This window comes from Pseudophryne corroboree, chromosome 3 (assembly GCF_028390025.1).
Source record: "Pseudophryne corroboree isolate aPseCor3 chromosome 3, aPseCor3.hap2, whole genome shotgun sequence".
NCBI classification, from domain to species: domain Eukaryota; kingdom Metazoa; phylum Chordata; class Amphibia; order Anura; family Myobatrachidae; genus Pseudophryne; species Pseudophryne corroboree.
In genome coordinates, this window is record NC_086446.1 from 737078010 (window position 1) to 737103320 (window position 25311).

Here is a 25311-nt window from a genome sequence, read left to right on the forward strand (position 1 = left end):
TTATATTGCTGAGGAACCATGTGGTCTGCAAGTGGAAAAATAAGATGCAGTTTGTGTACCAAGAAAGAATGAAAGAAACTTTGTGAGAGGAAAGCAGATGTTGATTTGATCTTGAATAAAAATAGTTTTAATCAGTAGGTAACTATCACGCTTACAGGTGCTGTGATGGGATTCCATGTCACAGAGCCGTAATGAGGGATGCGCGACTTCTGCCATAGAAGATACCCAGCAACATAGAAAGCCGCAGGATGCATTGTCCTGCTTCCACATCGTACATGATGTCATCAAGTTGTGTGACTTCATGGGCTAGAGGGATAGTGTGGGATGCCACAGAGTGCCTCTGAGCCCCGCCATAAAGCTGCCATGACGTGCCGCAACGTGACCTGTCATCACTGGACTTCCAGATGTCACAAACACCCTAAAAGTTTGTGGTCATGAAGTCTGTTCTGTATTGTGAGGGGAATCAGATGTGGACGGCCTTAGGCTATCCATGGCTTGCCACCAATGGTCGATGGCTTCGCAATTGATAGCAGAGGCCCAATGGTTCTCTTCACCATCGATGGCAGACATGCAGCAATGTAGTTCTTTTTTCTTGACACACTGAACTTAAGGGCCCTATTGAAGGACGATATGATTGATATTGTTCAAAAATGAACGATAAATCATATCATAAATAAAAATCGTTCAGTGTGGATGCATTGTTTATTCTTGCAAGCCAATTTGGACTATACTGATGTAATATCATGTCATGTCATCCAAATCGGCCATAAAAATCGTTCAGTGTGTATGTAAAAAATCTTTGATGAAAAATCGGGCAACGATAATATCGTTGGTCGTCAAAATCGGCCAAATTGCCAAGTGTGTAGGGCCCTTTAGCCTCATCATTCTTGCTTTGCTCAGTCTCACCCCCTTCCCTGACTGGACTGCCACTTAGAATCCCCTTGTTGTTGTGCCACTCAGCCTACGCCCTTTTCCCTGATTGGCACACTGCCCACCACAGCAGGGTTAAAACTAGATGGCTTCATGCCAGCACTGTTAAGCACCGTTGGCACTACGGTGACCCCTTCTATAGCTATCCATAGCAACTTGAATACTGTTGATGATAACTGTGCGTCTTTGCGTCTTATTTATGCAAAAACACATCTGATATATGTTGTCAAACAGTAGCTTTATTTGCTCTTTAAAAATCACAGCAATACATGTAAAGATGGCAAATGCTTTCCCATAGTAAATGTGTTGTAACATTGGAAAAGCCTATCCGCTATCCGACATACATGAAAAACATTCCATTCTCTATTACGAGTAATGACTTGTAGACCTTCTGCCCTCGAGACTTAAGGGTTATCCCATTATCACCAACGTTCAATCAATACAAATTGCAAAAAAACTCATTTAGTTCTTTGACAAATAGTTATTTTGTCATTGTAGTCACAGTTACATGTCATTTTTTCAATGTTTTATTGAGCGTTAATGTGACCGGCCCAGCACTGACCTTGACACGAGTCTTCACCGGTTCTTGCAGAAACTGTCGTTTCAGGGCATTTACTAGAGGCAATTTATTTGGGGGTATATTTCCGAATGTTCGATTCTAGGTGGATTTAAATCGACTGAATAGAATCAAATCGACATTCTCTTTTACTGTCCAAATCGATCATTTACTAACATTCGATTTGGAAATCAATTTCAAAATCGAATTCGATATGTGTCGATTTTGACTGGTGGTTTCTTGTTCAGTTTTGGATGTCCATTTCAAAATCGAACATAAAATCACTTCTAGAAAAGAATGTAAAACTTAACAATATAGGGGTCATTCAGAGTTGATCACTCGCTAGCAACTTTTTGCAGCGCTGCGATCAGGTTAAATCTCGGAAAAACTGTGCATCTGTAGGCACCGTAATGCGCTGGTGCGTTGTACGGGTACAAAGAGGATCGGTGCTGAGCAATGGATTTAACGACGAATCCATACACGCAGCCGATCGCAAGGTGATTGACAGAAAGAGGGCGTTTGTGGTTGTCAACTGACCGTTTTCTGGGAGTGTTTGGAAAAACGCAGGCGTGTCCAAGCGTTTGCAAGGCGGGTGTCTGACGTCAATTCCGGTACCAAAAAGACTGAAGTGGTCGCAGCGGCTGAGTAAGTCCAGAGCTACTCAGAGACTGCAAAAATCTTTTTTGTGCCGTCGGCTGCAAAAGCGTTCACACACTTGCAAAGCGAAAATACACTCCCCCCTAGGCGGCGACTAGCTGATCGCAGCGCTGCAAAAAGTTGCTAGCGAGCGATCAACTCAGGATGACCCCCCATAGAACAAACACTTCCCTATGTATTTCTATTGGACAAAACTTATCACATGCAAGAAGCTGCAGTGGTTCCCCTAAATCTGGATTGTGTACACCTCCGAGGGTGGGATACCTGCTCATGTTTGGTGGCGGGGGATCCAAAGACGGAAGAGTGATGTGGACTGCATCTATCTCCGAATGAGGCCGATGATTCCTACAGCCACAGTAAACCACATGTTTGTGTCCATTTTTATTGGAGTTGTGCACAAATCCTCAGGTGTTTCTTGATTTCTTTTAAAATTGATAAAAACATCTAAAATCATGTTATCTGGACCTGTCATATACAGCCTTACAGTATTACTAATATCGGGGCTGATTCAGCAGCCCTAAATAGTACAGAGACGCCCAGCGGAACAATCGTAAAGGCACATCAACAGCATACACACTCCCAGGCCATGCAGCATGGCAGCCTGAACAACATCGGAGGCACCCTGCTTGAGTACAAATTTGCAGACACACACACCGACACGCCCTAAAAACGTCCAAACCACACCTGCGTTTCCAACATTCCCCCTGTCAACAGTCACGAGCAAAGGTAAGCGATGCAAGCGTCATTGCTAATAAACTTTAGCGCATATGCAGTGCACAGTATATGCATGCGCAATTTACCTATAATCGCTCAATTGCAAAAACATCGGCATAACGTCCATCATCCCTACTTTTATAGGCATTATATTGAAGGTTGAGGCAATAGAATGTCGTCTAGTAACTAAAATCGCCTGTCTGCTATTAGTCTATTGTTTCCGGGATTTGTAGTTCGATTTTGTGTTCAATTTTCAAGTGGAATGTTAGTAAATCAGGGGATCCTATATTCATCTATATAAAAGTACAGATTTTATGCCGATATTTGATTTTGATTGAGATTTGGTTTTACAGTAAGTTCGATTTTGCGTTTAATTTTGCTTTTAGTAAATCTCTGCATTGCAAAATCGTCTTCAAATCACCAAAAAAGTCAAAATCGAACTTTAGTAAATATACACCTTGCTGTCTTGTAAGTAATGATAATAACAACAATTTATGCTCATGGAAATTTGTTGGGCACCTAAGCGGGCATAGATCCTCACCTAAGCGGGCATAGATCCTCACCTAAGCGGGCATAGATCCTCTTCTTACCTCCATCTTTTCCTGTGCAATTTTGCCAATCCTATGATATATTTTGGTGTGATTACAACAACAGAGATATAAAGAACAATTTCTTTTGCACTGTGATATTCAAATGTAAATTGTAAAGTAAACTTACAGTAACTTTGTCACTGAGAGAGCTTTTCCCAAAGGTGGGAGCCCCGGAGCGGGATGGATGCAAAATCCGTGATTCTAACTCAGAATCAGCCCTTTATTCTCTTTGCGTTTTAGGGAAATATTTTCCAAACTTTCAAAGACTTTATAGCTAGATACAATGCATCTTACAGCTAATACATAGGTAGACATAGACACATTTACCACCCGCCGACCTACGTATCCGACACATTTAGGCATTTTCTGTGTCTCTCCTGGTATTATAACTAGACTGATATGGATGTGTCTCGCTTGCCTGCCATTGATTTTATTATCGGTCTACAAGAGACTTTCCTCACAGAAAGCAAAAACACAATGAGGAATTACTTCTCGGCACCAAATTAATTTAGCATTTCAGCTTTCCTGAAGATAGTCGCTTTATTTCGATGCCCGAGTAGTTTTATAATAGCTGCCTGTGGTTTATTATACTGCACGGTATTTAAAAGACTGTTTTGTTTTTGTTTTTTAAATCCAGCGTAACATCTTTAGAAAGATTTAAACTTTTCCTGACAACAAAGTGTTTCTGTTACAGTATGTTGTTATGCATGCCTATAAGGTATACTGTATATGGCCTGATTCCATACTCGAGCAACTACCATTGTTTGTCTGCCTGATTCCATACTCGCCTACTTTTGAAATAGTCGTTTCAAGGAGATTATAGCTCGCAATTGGGCACTTATGGGCATATATCTATTGTCATACAGAAAGGTGTCCTGCGCTGGCAGGTGAAAACTAAAGTACAAAGTGCAGTACTGGCTACACACTGACATCACAGCTACATTACACAGCTACACACCATAACAGCTAAATTACACAACAAGGCTACACAATTATATCACAGATACATTACACAACAAGGCTACACAATTATATCACAGCTACATTACGCAACAAGCAGCATTACACACCGACACCACACCTATACATTACACAGCAAGACTACACACTGACATCACACCTACTGTACATTACACATCAAGGCTGCACACCGACTGCGACATCACAGCTACATTACACAGCAGGGGTACATACCCACATCACACTTACATTATACATCAGGACTTCACAGTGACATCACACCTACATTACATAGCAGGACTACACAGTGACATCACACCTACATTACACAGCAGGGGTACATACCCACATCACACTTACATTATACATCAGGACTTCACAGTGACATCACACCTACATTACATAGCAGGACTACACAGTGACATCACACCTACATTACACAGCAGGGGTACATACCCACATCACACTTACATTATACATCAGGACTTCACAGTGACATCACACCTACATTACATAGCAGGACTACACAGTGACATCACACCTACATTACACAGCAGGGGTACATACCCACATCACACTTACATTATACATCAGGACTTCACAGTGACATCACACCTACATTACATAGCAGGACTACACAGTGACATCACACCTACATTACACAGCAGGGGTACATACCCACATCACACTTACATTATACATCAGGACTTCACAGTGACATCACACCTACATTACATAGCAGGGCTACACAGTGACATCACACCTACATTACACAGCAGGGGTACATACCCACATCACACTTACATTACACATCAGGACTTCACAGTGACATCACACCTACATTACATAGCAGGGCTACACAGTGACATCACACCTACAGGTGAAACTCAGAAAATTAGAATATCGTGCAAAAGTTCATTTATTTCAGTAATTCAACTTAAAAGGTGAAACTAATATTACATGCAAAGTGAGATATTTCAAACCTTTATTGGTTATAATTTTGATGATTGTGGCTTACAATTTAAGAAAACCCCAAAACCAAAATCTCAGAAATTTAGAATATTACATAAAATCAATAAAAAAAGAATTTTAAATACAGAAATGTCAGCCCCCTGAAAAGTATAATCATGCATATGTACTCAGTACTTGGTTTGGGCCCCTTTTGCATGAATTACTGCCTCAATGCAGCATGGCATGGATTCTATCAGCCTGTAGCACTGCTGAGGTGTTATGGAAGACCAGGATGCTTCAATAGCAGCCTTCAGCTCTTCTGCATTGTTCGGTCTCTTGTCTCTCATCTTTCTCTTGGCAATGCCCCATAGATTCTCTTTTTTCTTTAGCCCAGGTAAGACGCTTCTGACGTTGTTTGTTGTTCAGGAGCAGCTTGACAAGAGGAATACGACATTTGAAGCCCATGTCCAGGATCCGTCTGTGTGTGGTGGCTCCTGATGTACTAACTCCAGCCTCAGTTCACTCCTTGTGAAGCTCCTCCACACTTTTGAATGGCCTTTTCCTGACAAGAAAAAAAGAACTGGTCTGTTGCTCAGTGGTCTAAGGTCCTTTTTTCTGTTGAGATCAAATTTTGCATCTCATTTGGAAACCAAGGTCCCAGAGTATGGAGGAAGAATGGAGAGGCACACAATGCAAGATGCTTGAAGTCCAGTGTGAAGTTTCCACAGTCTGTGTTGATTTGGGGAGCCATGTCATCTGCTGGTGTTGGTCCACTATGCTTTATTAAGTCCAGAGTCAAAGCAGCCGTCTACCAGGACATTTTAGAGCACTTCATGCTTCCTTCAGCAGACAAGCTTTATGGAGATGCTGACTTCATTTTTCTTTTTTTTTTTTTCTTTTTTTGTATAATCAGTTTTTATTAAATATTTTAAAAGACATGAACAAAGAAAGAAAGACAGAAATATAATTACAAATGTAGAAACACCATATACAAGTAAAGCTACTACACACAAATCTGATTGTACAAATGCCTGATGAAGAGGTAGCAAACCAGCAGAACAGAGAGAAACCATCAAAGGCACTGTATACCCAGTGTGCAGGTATTTAGAGCGGAACATCCGAGGAGCAAGAGATACTCTAATGAAATATCGCAGGGGAATCTTACTATGTCTGCGTAAGGGCTGCAATGCACATCGGCAATAAAAGGTGTTTTCAAACATGTGAAACATAAAAGCTAAAAAAAAGGAAAAGCAAAAACCAGAAAGCCGATAGGCCTCAGAGATAGAAGCTAGAAGCAGTAGGAAGGAAGAAAAAGAGAGAAAGTAAAAGAAGGAGGGGCAAGAGAAGTAATAGGGACCACTTAAAAAGCAATGTGAAACAGAGAGATAGGGAAACTAACTACTATTCAAGAGAGTAGCCATGTAGGCCTGGGAAGCCATGTATTCTAGCCAGGGGGACCACGTGGAATTAAATTCACGAGATTTGCCTATCGATGAGAGGAACAGCTCCTCCATTCTCATGAAGTAATCTAGTTTAGTGAACCATGTACGACTCGTGGGAGGGAGGTGGGACCTCCACATGGCCGGGATTACAGAACGCGCCGCGTTACTGAAATGTCGCAGCAGGGAATGTTTGTGTCGAGACACTAGAATATTGGAGTGATTAATAAGCCAGAATGCTGGGTCCTGCGGGATTTGAGTCTTAAGAATAACCTGGGAGATGTGCATAACCTCCCACCAAAAGGGTTGGATCAGGGGGCATGTCCACCAAATATGTAGGAGGGTGCCAGATGGGGAAGAGCAGTGCCAGCAGTGGGCTGACGAGGACGGATACATGGCATGGAGGAGGGAGGGATGTCTGTACCACCGTGTCACTACTTTATATTGAGTCTCCCTGTCCTGGACACACACAGATCTCGTGTGGGTTTTCAAGAAAAAAAAATTCCCAGTCCCTCGGCGACAAGGAAATGCCCAATTCCCTCTCCCAAGCCACAGCGAAGGATGGAGTAGCGATAGGTTGGGAATGGCAAGCAATTTTGTATATAGTGGATATGGCATGGGTTGGGTCAAGGACAGCAACACAGCGTTTCTCAAATAAAGTCAGTTCTCTAGCGGCGCTCCGAAGTCTAGAGCCAGTCACCAAGAAGTGTCATATTTGTAGGAATTTCCAAAAGTCCTGTTGGGGGACGTCCCACCTCTCCCTCAAATCTGAGAATTGTTTGACTCCAGTCGATGATACCATCTGACCGACCCTGAACAGTCCCGCCACAGCCCAACATGAAAAGTGGGCTGTGTTAACACCCGGAGCAAAACCAGGGTTGACCAGATAGGAGGTCAAGGGGCTGAATTTGGAAGAGATATAAGGAAGTTCCCTTAGTGATTTCCAGGCGGTTAGCGTGGGAGTTATAGTGGGATGGGGGAGGAGCAATTTTGGGGAGGAGGGGAGCCAGGGGAATAGCTCCGGAAACTGCTGCACGTACAGGCCCTCCAGCTCCACCCATTGTTTAAGTTTGCGGTTTCTTGTCCAGTCTATAATTCTACTCAAAAAATGGCATGGTGATGACCTTTTATATCAGGAAGTTGAAGGCCGCCATTCTCAATTGATTTAGTCAATTGGGAACGTTTAAGCCTGGGCCTCTTCCTCTGCCAAACAAACTGCTGGATCAAAAGTGAAATAGATCGGAACCAGGACTCTGGGATGCGGATCGGGAGGTCCTGCATTACATACAATAACCTAGGGAAGGTGTTCATCTTGACTATATTTATCCTCCCAAACCAAGAAAGATATTTCATATTCCATCTAGAGTAGTCATTCCGAATTGTTGTTTGTAGAAGAGGTAAATAATTCAACAGGAACAACTGGGACTCGTTAGCGGACAGCTTAACACCAAGGTAAGTTAAGTGAGACGATTGCCATAAGAAAGGGAAAGAACGTTTAAGGGCCGTGACGGATTCTGCAGGGGTGGAGATATTAAGAGCGCTGGATTTAGAATAATTAATTTTGAAATTAGAAAGCTGTCCAAAGAGGTCAAGTTCCTTCGTTAGGTGCGGTAGGGAGTCAGTGGGATGGGATACCATGACTAAGAGGTCGTCGGCAAATAGGGCCAACTTATATTCACCGTCTCCCACGGTAAAACCCCTGATGGCGTGGTTAGCTCGGATAGCTCTAGCCAGCGCTTCAATACATAGCACAAAGATCAATGGAAATAATGGGCAACCTTGCCTAGTGCCGTTGATTATGGTAAATAGGTCAGATAAGGTGCCATTTACGCGTACCTTTGCCGTCGGAGAGTCATAAAGGGCCAGTATCCAAGCAAGTGCATTGGGACCTAAGCCTATATGCTCCAAAAGTGATTTCATAAATTTCCAACTGACCCTATCAAATGCCTTTTCGGCATCGGTAGAGAGTAACATAGTAGGGGTAGAACCATGGGATGCTAGATGGATGAGGTTGAGGATTTTGGTTGTGTTGTCTTTAGCCGCTCGGCCGACAACAAATCCTACCTGGTCATTGTGAACTAAGAGAGGGACCAGCGCACTTAATCTATTTGCCAAAATCTTTGCATAGAGTTTGAGATCCGCATTTAGGAGGGAAATGGGTCTGTAGCTGGAGCAGACCGAACGGTCTTTGCCCTGCTTCGGTATCACCGAAACATGGGCCTCCAGAGAATCACGGGAGAAATGAGAACCTGATGCAATTGAGATAAACGCTCAAAGGAGTAGTGGGATCAACTTATCCTTAAACACCTTGTAATATGCGATAGTGAATCCGTCAGGGCCAGGGCTTTTTCCAGACGGCATAGAGGAAATGGCCTGATCTAGTTCTTGGGCAGTGAAAGGGGCTTCTAGCAAACCAAGCTTCGAGGGCGGGAGAACGGGATAGTCTATGAACTTCAGATAGTCTCTTATTTTTTGAAGTGAAAGGTGAGGGTCTGCATCTGAGGGAGCATTCTCTAGATTGATCGTGCAAAGCAAGTCCCAATCTCAGGTGATTTGAATTTGGGGATTCCTCTGTCGTCCTTCACTGAGCTAATGAACGAAGCCGAGTGTTGGGCACGCAGCGCATGAGCCAGGACTCAGCCAGGTTTATTGCCCCACTGATAATATTTACATTTACGGATGGAATGGATTATATTATCAGAGAGGAGTCCGTGAGCAGCCTTCCGACAATTCCACAAGGGTCTCATCCGACAATGATACCTTGTGAGAGGTCTCGAGGGCATGGATCTTAAGTAGAAGACCAGAGATCAGGGACTGCCTTTGTTTCTTTTTATAAGTGCCTAGTTGTATCAATTTGCCGCAGAGTACACATTTATGTGCTTCCCACACAGTTAGGTGGGAGACATCATCGGTAACATTTGTGGCAATATAATCGTCTAGAGCCTTATCTAAGGCATCCTTACAAAGTGCATCGTAAAGAAGAGACTCGTTAAGTCTCCAGGTCCATTGTTTGAGGGGACCGTGAGGGAGGTCTAAAGTCAAAGTGACAGGGGCGTGGTCCGACCATGTGATAGAGCCAATGGTGGCATCTATGAGAAGCGGGAGATATCTACGGCTAAGGAACAAGTAGTCAATACGGGAGTAAACCCAGTGAGGGCGTGAATAAAAGGAGTAGTCACGTCCTGAGGGGTTAAGGGTCCTCCAAGAGTCAGCTAACTGTTGCGTGTGGAGTAGGCGTTTGACACAGCGATATTTGGATGCAATAAATCTAGAGATTTGGGATGACATGTCAATGCTGGGGTCTAATGTCCAGTTGAAGTCCCCACCCAGAACAGTGACACCCTGGAATAGAGATTCTAACCTCGGGAGATGGGAATTGAAGAAAGACAATTGGGCCTGGTTCGGGGCATAAATCACAGCAAAAGTGAACATTTGCTCAAAGATTGTACAAGTCAAGAGGAGGAGCCTACCCGGTACCACCTTGTGTACGAAAACCTCAAAAACGCGCAAATCCCTGGAGAAGACAATAACCACTCCCTTGGATTTGCTGCATGGGGTGTTGCTATAGTGTGTTGTGGAGAAGTAGCGATTCGTAAGAGTAGGGTTACGAATTCCAACCTTAAAATGGGTCTCCTGCACTAGTGCAACATCTGCTCTTTCAGATCTCAGTAGGCGTAGAAGGCTAGATCTCTTCTCTGGCATGTTGAGACCATGTGCAGTGAGGGACAGCACTTTAATCTTCCCCAGGGAACTCATGGTGGGGTGAAATAGAACGAATTCCCATAAATCTGAAAGTGGACGGAAAGAGGGGGGGGGGGGGAGAAGAAGAAAGAGCAAGCATGGAAAAAGAGACAAAGAAGGAAGAAATACAAGAACAATGTATTAACATCAGCAAAAGACCCGCAGAAGAGAGACTGAACCGTCACACCGTCAGCCTCCCTATCAGTATGTAGCCAAAGGCGGGTGTAATGGGGGGGAGCGGGAGTGAACTGCAACAGGAACCACAGTGAAAAACATGTCTGAAACTGACACAAAAAGAAAAGAAAAATCCTGCAATAAGAGGAATAGCCGGTGGGTGACAAGGGCAGCAGAAAATCCACAACCCTCACCACCCACCGGCCAGCATAAGCAAACAAACAATTATCAAAAACATCCGTTAGCAGCTAGAAAGTTAACACAAGGCGTATGTGAAAACTCTTCAAAAAGGAAAAAACACCCTCCAACACTGCGTTAGCAGCATGAGACCCTAAAAATGTAAAGGAAGCAGGGACAACAAAGTCATGCAGGAGGGTCCTTCACAGCAAGTCAGTCTTGGAGGGAGAAGCAGTCGACTGGGCTCTTTTCTTGGCGCCCCGAACCTCGTGCCATGGCTGTGAGCCAGGAGCTCGTTTAGGGAGAGGAACATCAGGGAGGGGAAACTCCCAGTCCGGAATGACCAGCGGAGGTAGACCCAGTGAAGAGCAGAACGAGGAGAGGTCCGCGTGGGAAGACAGGGCGTACCATTTCCCAGAGGAACAGGCTTGAAGGTTAAAAGGGAAACCCCAACAATAACGCAGCTGATGCTTTCGTAATTCGTCCGTTAGGGGTTTCAAGGATTTCCGTTGCTGGAGCGTGTAGCAGGAAAGTTCTTGATAGAGGATTATTTCAGAGCCATTGAAGTCGATACCGTCCAATTGACGGGCTTTGGACATAATTTCCTCTTTCTGGGCGAAATAATGGAGCCGGCAAATAACGTCACGGGGTCGGTCAGTGGAGAGGCCTCTCGGCCTGAGGGCTCTGTGGGCTCTATCAAAAGTGATAACGTCTGAGTCCTTATTCAAGAGTTCGTAAAATATCTTGGTCAGAGCGTCCACTAATCCGGATTGGGGGACGTCCTCCGGGAGACCACGGACCCCTGTTATCGATATCCGTCATTCTGGACTGCAAGGCACGGATTTCCTTGGATTGAGCAAGGATGGAGTCTCTCAACAAGGACATACATGAAACGTCAGCCTCCCGATCCTCTTCCAGAGTCACCAAGCGATCATACAGATTTGAGATTTCGCCTTTAATGGAGGCAAGCTCAGACCTAATAGTATCTTGAAGGTCTTGCTAGGTAGAAAGGGGGACCTCATGAAGGTCAGGATTTCCCAGAGATCACAGCCGCCCGCTGACGCAGAGTCAGCCATATCGTCAGCCGGATTCGAGATCGAGGAAGCAGAAGGAGATGTCGGAGGACGGGCAGAGGAACGGTTTTCCATCTGTGGGGAGGTCGTAGGATGAAGGAAATGCCTCAGGTCCATTTGAGACCTCGTGACTTTTTGAGGTTGATTGTTGTTGCTCCGTCTAGAGGATTTCGAGGTACGCCCCATACTCCGGGGAGGGACAACTAGGAGGATGTTTGCAATTAGCTCAGGATGTGTCAGGATCAGTAAGATACATACAACAGCATAGCTCCTGGGGAGCGGTCACTCTGCGCGGCCCGGTCTCAGGTGGCCATCAGATGGCTCCAAGTAAAATAGTAGAGAACAGGAGCTCAGAGCGGAGCATCACCGCATGGAGCAGCAACATTGGCAGTTTGCAACAAAATTGCAAGGAGCCCCGAGAGGGGACAGCACGCCAATCAGCGGATGGGGGAAAATAAAGGAGGCAGGAGGCCTCTATAAAGGAGGAGGGACCCGGCAGCTGGGAGCAAGGGTGGGCGACAAGCAAATCCTGCCTGCACAGTCCCACGTGGGGCCTTATCACAGCCCGGGGAAACAGGGTGCTGCTCTATATGTAGCTAAGGGCCGCAGCTGGGAGGCCCCTGTCCAGGTAGATCTCGCCACAGGGGGCAGGGAGAGGCTGTGCGGGGTGTGATGTAAGTAACGGGGAGTCAGGGGGAGCTCCCAGGAACACGGGAGCGTCACCCCAGAGGACCACCAAACCTGTCCAGGGGGGGGGGGCGCAGCCAACCAGGCGGTCCGCCCGTATCGGGAAAATGCGCACACCAGTAGTTAGGGCGGAAGGAGGGGAGAGGGGGAGAGCGCTCCAAGCGGGCTGGGACGGCGTGAGAGGGTCACCTGAATGCAGAGGGGCACCTCCGCCGGACTTCCGCCGCCTCTCCCTCCGTATCTGCAATCAAAGATGGCCACCGCCGGGACTCCGGAGCTCCCCGCCCGGTTCCGGCCGGGTCCCAAGTTGTCTCTACCACTCGTCAGCGGTGCGGGAAGGGGTGAGTCCAAGGTGGGCCGGACCTTGCCCCCCCGGGGGAGTTCGCAGCACAGCGGGGGGACGTCCACTAATTGAGGCCCCGGCTCAGGGCAGTGAGTAGGCCGCAATCCGCGGGAGCCAGGAGACTGGCTCCCCGATACCGCAGCACTGGCTCACCACGTTCCCAGCAGGGTAATACAGCAGGGCAGGGCAAGTAATACCGGTGACTGGCGTGGGGAAGCTGAATAAAGCAACAAGAACTCCCAGGTCCCTGGGAGCTCATGTGAAATGCTGCCTGCCAGATCAGCCTCCAGGCCAAGCCCCGACTTCATTTTTCAGCAGGACTTTGTACTTGCGCACACTGCTAAAACCTGGTTCAATGACTGTGGGATAACTGTGCTGGATTGGCCAGCAAACTCGCCTGACCTGAACCCCATAGAGAATCTATAAGGCATTGCCAAAAGAAAGATGAGAGAGATGAGACCGAACATGCAGGAGAGCTGAAGGCCGCTATTGAAGCATCCTGGTCTTCCATAACACCTCAGCAGTGCCACAGGCTGATAGAATCCATGCCACGCCGCACTGAGGCAGTAATTCATGCAGCAGGGGCCCAAACCAAGTACTGAGTACATATGCATGATTATACTTTTCAGAGGGCCGACATTTCTGTATTTAAAATACTTTTTCTATTGATTTTATGTAATATTCTTTCTAATTTTCTGAGATTGTGTATTTGGGGTTATCTTAAGCTGTAGACCAAAGTGATCAAAATTATAACACATAAAGGCTTGAAATATCTCACTTTGCATCTAATGAGTCTATATAATATATTGGTTTCACCTTATATATATATACACATTTAAAGCGACTGTACGTGGGGCAGATATAATATGTGCAGAGAGAGTTAGATTTGGGTGGGATGTGTTCAAACTGAAATCTAAATTGCAGTGTAAAAATAAAGCAGCCAGTATTTACCCTGCACAGAAACAAAATAACCTACCCAAATCTAACTCTGCAAATGTTATATCTGGCCCCCCCTGCAGTGCACATGGGCCCTCATTCTGAGTTGTTCGCTCGCTAGCTGCTTTTAGCAGCATTGCACACGCTAAGCCGCCGCCTACTGGGAGTGAATCTTAGCTGTGCAGAATTGCGAACGAAAGATTTGCATAATTGCGAATAGAAATTTCTTTGCAGTTTCTGAGTAGCTCGGGACTTACTCTGCCACTGCGATCAGTTCAGTCAGTTTCGTTCCTGGTTTGACGTCACAAACACACCCAGCGTTCGCCCAGACACTCCCCCGTTTCTCCAGCCACTCCCGCGTTTTTCCCAGAAACTGTAGCGTTTTTCCGCACACACCCATAAAACGGCCAGTTTCCGCCCAGAAACACCCACTTCCTGTCAATCACACTCCGATCAACAGAACAATGAAAAATCCTTGTTATGCCGTGAGTAAAATACCCAACTTTTGTGTAAAATAACTAAGCACATGCGCTCTGCGAACCTTGCACATGCGCAGTAAGCGACTAATCGCAATATAGCGAAACTCGGCAACAAGCGAACAACTCGGAATGAGGGCCATAGTTTTGCCCAACTGCTAACAAAAATCCTGCTGCGATCAACTCAGAATTACCCCAACGGTTTTGTCCATTAGTGTGCTTTTTTGGTTTGCTAACAAACCTGAATAAACCCCCATTATCCAGATAATAAAAATAGCTACTGAATGTTACTGAACCTTTAAAACCCAATCTGTCCCTTTTGTATAAATCAATCTGTAAGGACACTTTATTGCAGTGTAACAATGCGGATGCATTGCAAGCTCACTTTACTAGCTGCATGTTCATTATCTTTACTAATTAAACCTTTGCTGGATCTTTCATCTCTTAAAATTTGCAGTAGTTCTACTCACCATCCGTGGATCTCAACAACACAGTGTCCGAAAGCGTTAACTAACATTTGGCTAATGTGCTGGTATTTCAGGTGCGAAACCCGCCCCAGGTATTTGCTTTGAGAGAGTAAACTCTGCGGGAGATCCCTATGGAAACTGCGGGAAGGACTCCGCTGGCTCCTTTATGAAGTGTGAGAGCAGGTAGGTGAGGCTTTACGTTTGTGCTTACAGAAGATTATGGGTTGATTCTACGTCTCAGTGATTTTCTAAGTGTTCTGCTTCTGTTTCTAGAGACGCCAAGTGTGGGAAAATTCAGTGCCAAGGTGGCGCAAGCCGGCCTGTGATTGGCACCAATGCTGTCTCCATAGAAACCAACATACCCCTGCAAGAAGGAGGCAAAATCCTGTGTCGCGGCACCCATGTGTATCTGGGCGATGATATGCCAGACCCAGGGCTCGTTCTAGCTGGCACAAAATGTGGACATGGAAAAGTGAGTGTCCTGGGTACAGGGGGCATTTATCATAACTTTTATTATCATAGCTGGTGCACTCATACTTTTTTGGGTTACGGTCATTACGTCGACACAACTTAGGTCGACCCTGAAGATCGACAATGCCATTAGGTCGACATGAACGTTAGGACGACATGTACTAGGTCGACAGGTCAAAAGGTCGACATGAGGTTTTTTTTTTTTTACTGTTTTTGGTGTCGACCTAAGTTGGGTGACCCAACAACCCATACCCACTTTTTTATTATTTATAAACCCACAATTGGAATCATGCACCTGCTTACCACTACCCCAGGGACTGAGCTATTAGCTGCCATCTGGTTGACCCAGGTTCTCCAACAGATACTGGTGCTATCGCCTGTGAGGAAGCCGGACAGCAAGACACTATCGATGGCGTGTGTGATGAAGGGCAGGGCTGCCACCAGGGGGGGAATGCCGGGACTGGAGTCCCAGGCCCAGACAGAGAGGGGGCCCGTGCCTGGTGGAACTAGTGGCAGTGCATTGCACCAGTGCCTTCCGCAATGCCTCTGCCCCTCACCCACTGCCTCAACCTTTCACCCTCTGCCCTACAACCACTACATAGTAACATAGTGTCCCGGGCCCCACAATTTCTCATGGCAGTCCTGATGGAGGGTATAGACTGTGAGCTGATGAGTGAGGACAACTCATTGTACTAGGACAGTGTGGAAGCATCTGAGATAGAGAAATAAGGATCATTTACAAATAAAAAAATACACCACTTTCTCTTTTTTACCCTTAAGGATCACCAATCACATTTCACATCACTTCCCATTTCTCGGGAGCACTCTAAAATCAGTCTTTGCCTACAGCCTTTATTTAATTGCCTGCGAGGCACAACCACGATTCCGGCGAGTTAGCCCAAAGTTTAAAAGCCACAATAATTTAAAAGGCAAAACCAGGTTGGTTTCCCCTTTTTAATGATTGCCACTTTCAAAAGACGGGCTGATTCGCAGGAATTGCAACCCGCAGGCTAGTGATTAAGAGCCTACATTCTCCATTCTTGCAGATATTCCAGAAATTATGTGTAAACGGTAAAAACAGGTTGGGTATGTGTGACCGGCGTTCAGGAGATCGCCGGTCACAATACCGACGTCGGGATCCCGGCTGTTAGATGGCCAGCGGGGCGGGTGAGCGCAACAAAGCCCCTTGTAGGCTCGCTGCGCTTGCCATAGGTTCTATTTCCACTCTATGGTTGCCGTGGACACCCACGAGTGGGAATAGTCCCTGTTGGTCGGCTTGTCGACGGTCGGGATAGTGAGGGTTCGGGATGTAGGTGGCGGTATTGTGTAAGGAGACCGCTGGTCACATAACTACATCCTGGTAAAAACACCACTACAAAGTCCAATCAACTTCCACATTATGACCACCAGCATTTATTTGAAATCTTAAATTTCTCTCGTGGAATACTGCTTGGTGCAGCCTGATGTACTGTATGTCTTTGATCGCAAGGCTGGGAGGACATCAGGACTATGACTGGACTGGTTATATTTTGGTGTGGTCTAGGCTAATACGAGGGTGGTTCAATAAATAAGGTAACAAGACCTCTCATTGCGTAAAATGTATTCAACTCGTACATATAGGTGTAATTAAATGGCCTTGGTACATATTATTTATCCACATAGTCCCCATACTTGTCTAAGCATTTGTTCCACCGGTACACCAAGGCATCTCTCCCGGCATAGAAGAAATCAGTGTCAAGCACCTGAAGCCAGGACATGATGGCTTGGTGAACTTCACTATTGGTTGAGACTGAGATGTTCAGTTCATCAGCAAAACCACTCGAATGCGTCTGTCCTCCTGATTCAGAATGTGTGACAAATTGTCATCTGTAGTGGACGTGCTTGGCCATACATCTCAACAAGTTGTCCATGAATGTCAGCTGCTGATGTGCTCTTTAGATTCACAAATCTTTTCACTCTACATGTCTCAATGTGTGGCCTTGTTTCCACCAGCCTCGCCATCTTACATCTGCTGTTGGGACAGTATGACTGACATGAGGTGCAGTCTGATGGCCGTGATGGGAAGCAGAGGTCTACCTGCTCGGGCCTGGCAGGACATTTGACTGAAATAGAGAACATTGCACACTTGAGAGTTCTTGTTACCTGACCACCCTCATATTAGTTAACTTTATTGCCATAACATTATAAAATTAGCTGCTTAGTAACATAAATAGAGGTCTAATTAAGACCCCATAGCTGGCCTATCTTTTGCATCCTCCATTTATCAAGAAAACCCACATAAAAATGGGTTAGGGTGAAAAGAGAATTGCAGTGTCCCCAGCTGGGATTATGGTACCCCGAATAAATATATTAATGATGTTACAATGGATTTTCACAGTGCCTTGTGCTAGCTGTTTGTATCATGTCATCAGGGATTGGCTTTGTGCTCCAGCTGTTCTCTTTGGTAGCACTTTTTCTTTTCCCTCCTTCCACACCACAGCAGAGAGGCAAGGATTCCCACACCTAGACACAAATGCACAACCAGTGTTTTGAAAAACAATTTTACTTTGAAGCTAATGACCCCAAAGAATGAATAGAATTGGATATTTTACTTAAGGAGATACCTGTACTTGCAGGGTTTCTCTTGAAACAAAGTATAATACAGCCAGGTATACAGTAACTAACAAATATGCGTGGGACATGTAGAGTTATTTTCAATAAACACTATCACAATAACTTAAATTACTCTTAATACTAAACGTTGACTTACAGTACCATCTAAATAACATATATGGATTAATCAATTCTGCAGTATTCCTACTGACCTATTAATGTTTTAGCAGTTGTGCTTCAATAATAAACAATCTATAGCTCTATCACACTGTGTACTCCACATGGAATGTGACTCCTAACTAATTATTCAGGACACTCTTGCAGATTAATAACCGCCACAGATAGCTTGAATGATGGCCACTTAGGGGCCTTGGGGTGCACAGTTGAAGCCCATAAAACATGTGTTGCAGCGCTGTCTCTCACACCAGATAGGACTGGTGGGTATGAGAATGTCTCACCAAACCAGTACGCCATGCCCCCTCCAATTCAGGGAAGCTGGGATGACTGTGAGGAACTCACTGGAATACTAATGCTTGTAAGCTATCTGTGGTAACTTTACTGAGACTGGGTGTAGCACTACAGGTCTTAGCAGTTTTGATAACTTGATCTCTTCTGTGGCACCATAAGTCCCAGAGGAACTTGTCTCTGTCTCTCCAGCTCCTCTTAGCTCCTGTCTGGCTCTCTGCTGTGTTCTTTTGCTTTGTATGGAGTGGTGTTCTCTGCCCTCCTCATTCAGGCTGATCTAACTTTTCAAAATGGCTGCCTTTACCTCTGGTGTCTCCTGCATTTCAGTTCTCGGGCTCCACAGCTTCCCGCCATCTCACTTGTTATTGGCTGCTGCAGTATGCTGGCTGCACTTGTCAGCAGCTTCCTGAGGCTTCTTACAGGCTAAATAACAAGAGTGTTCCACTCAGTTCTTCCCTCACAGGACTACTGTACTCTCAAGTCTGGTACACTCACATTCCTCCCTAGAACTAGGGAAGGCCATTGACAATCAATGGTTAGAAATTATCGAATGTCACCCACCCATGGTCGATTAATTTACCATCGATGGCAGAGATTCAGATGGTTTCCCGGCATAGATGTTAGTTGTGGGCCTGATGGTTGTCTTTTCATGCTTGCAGGCGGAGTGCTGCAGCTGAACGGCTGTGCAGAGCTACTTGGCTGTATTTGTATTACGTTGGTGAAAGCGTGTCTTCAGTTCAAATGCACTTTCCCACAAATGGCAAAAAGTGTAAGTGCAGAATGTATCCTATTATAAGGTTTGGGACCAGGATGGGTTTTTGACACCTCTGACTAGTCATCAAATTCAAGTCTTTTTATAGTGAGGAAACAGTTGTTCTACATTCCTAGTAGCTCAGCTCCTTCCAGATAAGGTAATATTCTGCACCTCTGCATCTGTGCCAGAAAATCCATGAACCTTGACAAAAAAAAAAGGTTGCATTCACATTAAAGTACAATGGGCCAGATGTGTGAAAGTGCGCTGTGGTTACTGCTGACCACAGCGCACCTTAAGAGGCAGCATTTTGCGCTGCACCCATATGTATGAGCGGCGTGTTAACGCCGTATGCCCTGGCCGCCGCGCGCCCCCGCCACTTACCGCTTCCCCGCAGTACTGGACAGGAGACGAAGAGCAGAGGCAATGTATGATTGCCTCTGCTGTCCCTTTTCGTCTCCTTAAGCCGCCGGTCCAGAACGCCTCCCCCAGGCAGGCGATGTGGTCAAAATGTGCAGTGGCTTTGTTTTTTTTTGTTTTTTTTTAAATAAACTTTATTTAACGTGGACATTCTTCTGCTGGTCCACACAGCTCTACTGCGCATGCGTCGGGGGCCTCCGGCGGTACACACAGGAAGAAGGGCGCATGCGCACAGATTTCGGCGCCGAGCCGATGTGGAAGCTGCGCTACCGCAGGACAGGTAGGATAACGCACTCACACATCGGCGGGGGCCTTGATCATACATTGTGGTGGCGGCTGCGGGCGTATCACCACGATAATGTGGTGATACGCCCCTGGACACATAACGTCCGTTAGGACGTTTTTAATACATTACCCCCAATGTTCTCCTTTTAGTAAATGTCTCTAGGAGGGAGTAATCATTTACTTTCCAGATCCAAAACAATCTCTCCCTTGTTACACATTACAAATATTAATATAAGTGGCTTTTAGGCTAATCTGAGGTGTTATTTCTTACAATTCTCCACTACACCAGTGATTGAAGTATCTATTCCATATCTGTGCTGCATTTCCAGTGATTGAAACAATAAGTTCTAGACTCTCTAATAAGAGATACACGGCACAGACACTAATGAATGTGGATGACCGGTTCATCCAGTGCTGAAAGGAACCAGATTGTGGGAGTGACATGATAAATATTGATAACTATAGTGTAAGCCAGTAATATATTTGGTTACGTACATTGGCCTGAAAGGTCATACTTGTGCTGTCCCACCCAGGGCTATGTCTCAGAATGTACGAAGATCCTGATGTCCAATGGAGGGAGCCAACAGGTGGAGAGGGATCCAAAATGGTCCTTTTTAACAATCTGGAACACCTTCCCATAAGAAGGAGCAGGTATCCGGTAATGAACACCATTTGAAGATGATGTAGGTGTGAAGGTGCGTAAGGAGTACGCCCATAGGCGGTACTCACCGGTCCACGTGAGCCGGGACAGCAATTGCTGGTTCACCTCAGGGAGGATGGAAACACGTAATGGCGACTATAGGGAAAGAAATTGAGCCGTGAAAGCTTAAGCTATTCTTACGCTAACCTATGGAGGTATGCCGTGGGCACTCACTGGTGGCTGCGGGTTTCACCAGTTAGGTGAAAATCATCACAGGCACAAGGCCTCGGCCACCCAACTCTCACCTATATAGCGCTCACACGCTTAGGTGTATCTGGATCTTGCATGGCTGAGCAAGGTCCACTGAACCGGCGCTCAAGGGACACACTTGCACTCCTTGATTCTTGTCACTTTGTGGTGGTGTTCTCCAGCTCCTGTTGGTCAAAACAGCATACCTAGGCTAACCTCAAACTACCCTAACTCTATGGGGCCTAACTGGCTTTCCTGCACCCCAAACTATAACACGAGGCTAGCCGATAACAAAAAGACAGTAACTAATATGTAACAAAAACTGGTCCTAGCTATCTACTGATAATTATGAGACCGTGTAACAATAACATTCACAATACAATGAATAAAAACAGGAAACAGAAGCATACAGTGACTGGAGTAGAGCAATAAAGTATTAGAATATTTTACGTACTACTACTCTCTGCGGACAGAACCAGCCGGCCCTGTTTACGGAATAAATTAATACGAACTCTGGGGTCCTAGAGAACCCTGGAGCCAAAAGTGAACTGCCGTTCACTTTGGGATTACGTAAACGTGTGGAACTGGACCGCTCCTCCACGCTCCAATTAATCACCGGCGACAGGATGAGACGTTGAGGAGCACGCCGAAGTAGCCAGAGCCTGTTTTAGTCCATATGCAAATACACGTTCTATGTGGACCAATTACCCCTGAATATTCCTGACCAGGCAGGAGAGAAATTATTTGGGCCTATTGCCCACCCTGACAATGGGCAGATTGGGGTAGTCTGGGCCTATTGCCCAGAGCACCCTTATAATGCAGCACAGACCTTTAGGCCTGCCTAATGGGGCCAACGAAGTGTGACTAGGGCCAGTCGCCCCCTAATGTGAGCACAGTCCTAGTGCCTGTATTTACCCCCGGGCCTAGCGCCCGCGTACTGGATCACCAGTGATCTTGGCCTAACACCAAGATCACTATAAATAAAAGGGCCCCAGTACTCCTAGCTAGCCCTCAAGCCTATTGCCTGTTTATGCCCACAGGCCTAGTTCAGGCGACCCGGTGGTCTAGGGAGGTATTTATATAACAGTAGTGCGCCTACCAGACCCGATGGGAGAGGCTCTTTTTCTGCCAACACGCTGCAGCACTCTCCGCCAGTCTTCTTCCGCTACTGGGCTTCTTCCTCCGCCGCTGCTTCTTCCTTCTTCTCAGCTTCTTGCTTCAGCGTCCGGTGCCCGACTGAGCTCTCCCGGTCCGCAGCGTCTATTATAAGACGCTGGGAGGGGGCGGAGCTATGATGCGGCGAGCCCTGATTGGCTCGCCACAGGCATTCCTCATTGGCCGCCAATCTGCGAGGCCCATTTAGCTCGCGCTTGGCGCACCATTCAAAATGCCGCAACCTGATTGGAGGGACTTGAATCCTGGTGGATGCAAGTCCCTCCGTTTCGGAACCCTGCTGCCGCGCCGAAGCCCGCCGCGAGACACCGCCCGCTGGAGGAGAACGGAGGTGAGTATCCTCTATTCCTTCCCCAGCCAGGCACCCACACAGACCCCGTACTCACATAGGCTCCAGCTGTCAAGTTCCAAAAATGTTGTATTTTCAGAGCTTGATGAATTTAGGTCCCCATACTATTGTTTTTGGCAGCGAAGTGACGCTCAGCTTCTCTGTGAGTTTGGCTGATTGTGGTAATTCTGGATGAATTTGAGTGACCATACAGTATGTAAATGGAAAAAAATGAATAGAAAACAGAGTATATATATATATATATATATATATATATATATATATATATATATATACACTGCTCAAAAAAAATGCAGGGAACACTAAAATAACACATCCTAGATCTGAATGAATGAAATATTCTTATTAAATACTTTGTTCTTTACATAGTTGAATGTGCTGACAACAAAATCACACAAAAATGATCAATGGAAATCAAATTTATTAACCCATGGAGGTCTGGATTTGGAGTCACACTCAAAATTAAAGTGGAAAAACACACTACAGGCTGATCCAACTTTGATGTAATGTCCTTAAAACAAGTCAAAATGAGGCTCAGTAGTGTTTGTGGCCTCCACGTGCCTGTATGACCTCCCTACAACGCCTGGGCATGCTCCTGATGAGGTGGCGGATGGTCTCCTGAGGGATCTCCTCCCAGACTTGGACTAAAGCATCCGCCAACTCCTGGACAGTCTGTGGTGCAACGTGGCGTTGGTGGATGGAGCGAGACATGATGTACCAGATGTGCTCATTTGGATTCAGGTCTGGGGAACGGGCGGGCCAGTCCATAGCATCAATGCCTTCGTCTTGCAGGAACTGCTGACACACTCCAGCCACATGAGGTCTAGCATTGTCTTGCATTAGGAGGAACCCAGGGCCAACCGCACCAGCATATGGTCTCACAAGGGGTCTGAGGATCTCATCTCGGTACCTAATGGCAGTCAGGCTACCTCTGGCGAGCACATGGAGGGCTGTGCGTCCCCCCAAAGAAATGCCACCCCACACCATTACTGACCCACTGCCAAACCGGTCATGTTGGAGGATGTTGCAGGCAGCAGAACGTTCTCCTTGGCATCTCCAGACTCTGTCACATCTGTCACATGTGTAAAGTGAGAACCTGCTTTCATCTGTGAAGAGCACAGGGCGCCAGTGGCGAATTTGCAAATCTTGCTGTTCTCTGGCAAATGCCAAACGTCCTGCACGGTGTTGGGCTGTAAGCACAAACCCCACCTGTGGACGTCGGGCCCTCATACCACCCTCATGGAGTCTGTTTCTGATCGTTTGAGTAGACACATGCACATTTGTGGCTTGCTGGAGGTCATTTTGCAGGGCTCTGGCAGTGCTCCTCCTGTTCCTCCTTGCACAAAGGCGGAGGTAGCGGTCCTGCTGCTGGGTTGTTGCCCTCCTATGACTTCCTCCACATCTCCTGATGTACTGGCCTGTCTCCTGGTAGCACCTCCATGCTCTGGACACTACGCTGACAGACACAGCAAACCTTCTTGCCACAGCTCGCATTGATGTGCCATCCTGGATGAGCTGCACTACCTGAGCCACTTGTGTGGGTTGTAGGGAGGTCATACAGGCACGTGGAGGCCACACACACTACTGAGCCTCATTTTGACTTGTTTTAAGGACATTACATCAAAGTTGGATCAGCCTGTAGTGTGTTTTTCCACTTTAGTTTTGAGTGTGACTCCAAATCCAGACCTCCATGGGTTAATAAATTTGATTTCCATTGATAATGTTTGTGTGATTTTGTTGTCAGCACATTCAACTATGTAAAGAACAAAGTATTTAATAAGAATATTTCATTCATTCAGATCTAGGATGTGTTATTTTAGTGTTCCCTTTATTTTTTTGAGCAGTGTATTTATTTAAGCAAATAAAGACACTTTTTGTGGGTCATCCCAGCTAATGCCAGCTAAAGGCCGGTACACAAGGGGAGATTTCCCAGAGATGTGTGCTGAGCGAGGGGGAAGGGGCGGGGACAGGGAGAACGCTCTGACTAGATTTGACCAATCTAGTACCGTGGATAGCGACGCGCAGGGCCACGCATTGCTATCGCTATGGGGCATACACACGGAGAGATCCGTGCTTAATTTCTAAGCAATCTGGTCAGATTGCTTCTAAATTAGGCTACGTCTGTACCCCCCCCCCCCTCCACCACCACACACACACACCCTTAAGAGTGCGACAGCATTGAGAATTGGGAAGGGGCACCTACAGTACTGCAGAATAAACCCAGCAAATAGCTTCACCGCCTGGGTCCATTAATAAATAGACCCATTAATGTTCCTTTGTGCTATTAAAATTCAGAAGACAGATGACGTTACAATCAGATAAAACTCTTACACGCACAAGCAGCACAAGCAGGCCTCTTTCTTTCACTGATATTGCAGCCTGACTTAAACGTTTTATTTCCTCGTTCAGAGGAACATCTTTAGTAATAAATTACTGTTGACGGGCGAGGCCATTTTTACTTGTCTGCCGCTAATTATTATTGCGGCCGTTTATAGCCCGCGATGTTCTCTGTTATTGAGATCTAACAGACTCACCCGGCTGGCGTTTGTTGTTTTCATTTGTTCAGGTCGCCCTCCTATCTCATTTTAATATGACATAATCCCATTGCTTATCTCTTTCTAATCATCTCAGATTTAATATCCCCATTGAGGTATACCTTTGTGCCCTCTGATTAAACCTGTCCGACCCGGCCCCCAAGATAATGAGCCTTCCTGCTAATTGTGCCTTACAACCCTAATCTTGATCAGCAGCATAGACTAAACTCCCTATCATGATAAGATCCTGTGTAATTGTGTTTCATTTCTAAATATATTGGCTCGCGTATTATTTCCAGACTGCGCAAAGCTCGGTTTCCAGGCAGTTGTTAATTGCTCAGTTCAAAGAACATCATTATCTTTTTTTTTTTTTTTTTTTTTTGCAAGTGTATATTTATACGGGCTCTCAAAAATTAATTTAACGAACCATAAAACAATTTTTGACTTCAAATAATACAATTTGTTAACAAAAACAATGAATGTCCTTTATATTTTATTAGACACTTTACGT

General features: G+C 45.8%; 1 protein-coding gene across 1 annotated transcript in view; it reads left to right on the forward strand.

The window, feature by feature from the left end:
* The window catches only part of ADAM12 (ADAM metallopeptidase domain 12), a 925560-nt gene that overhangs the window by 802882 nt on the left and 97367 nt on the right, over nucleotides 1-25311 (forward strand). The window contains exons 15-16 of the mRNA XM_063962227.1: nucleotides 14946-15054; nucleotides 15145-15343. Of these exons, the coding sequence (XP_063818297.1) occupies nucleotides 14946-15054; nucleotides 15145-15343 (308 nt within the window). The remainder of the gene's footprint in view (nucleotides 1-14945; nucleotides 15055-15144; nucleotides 15344-25311) is intronic.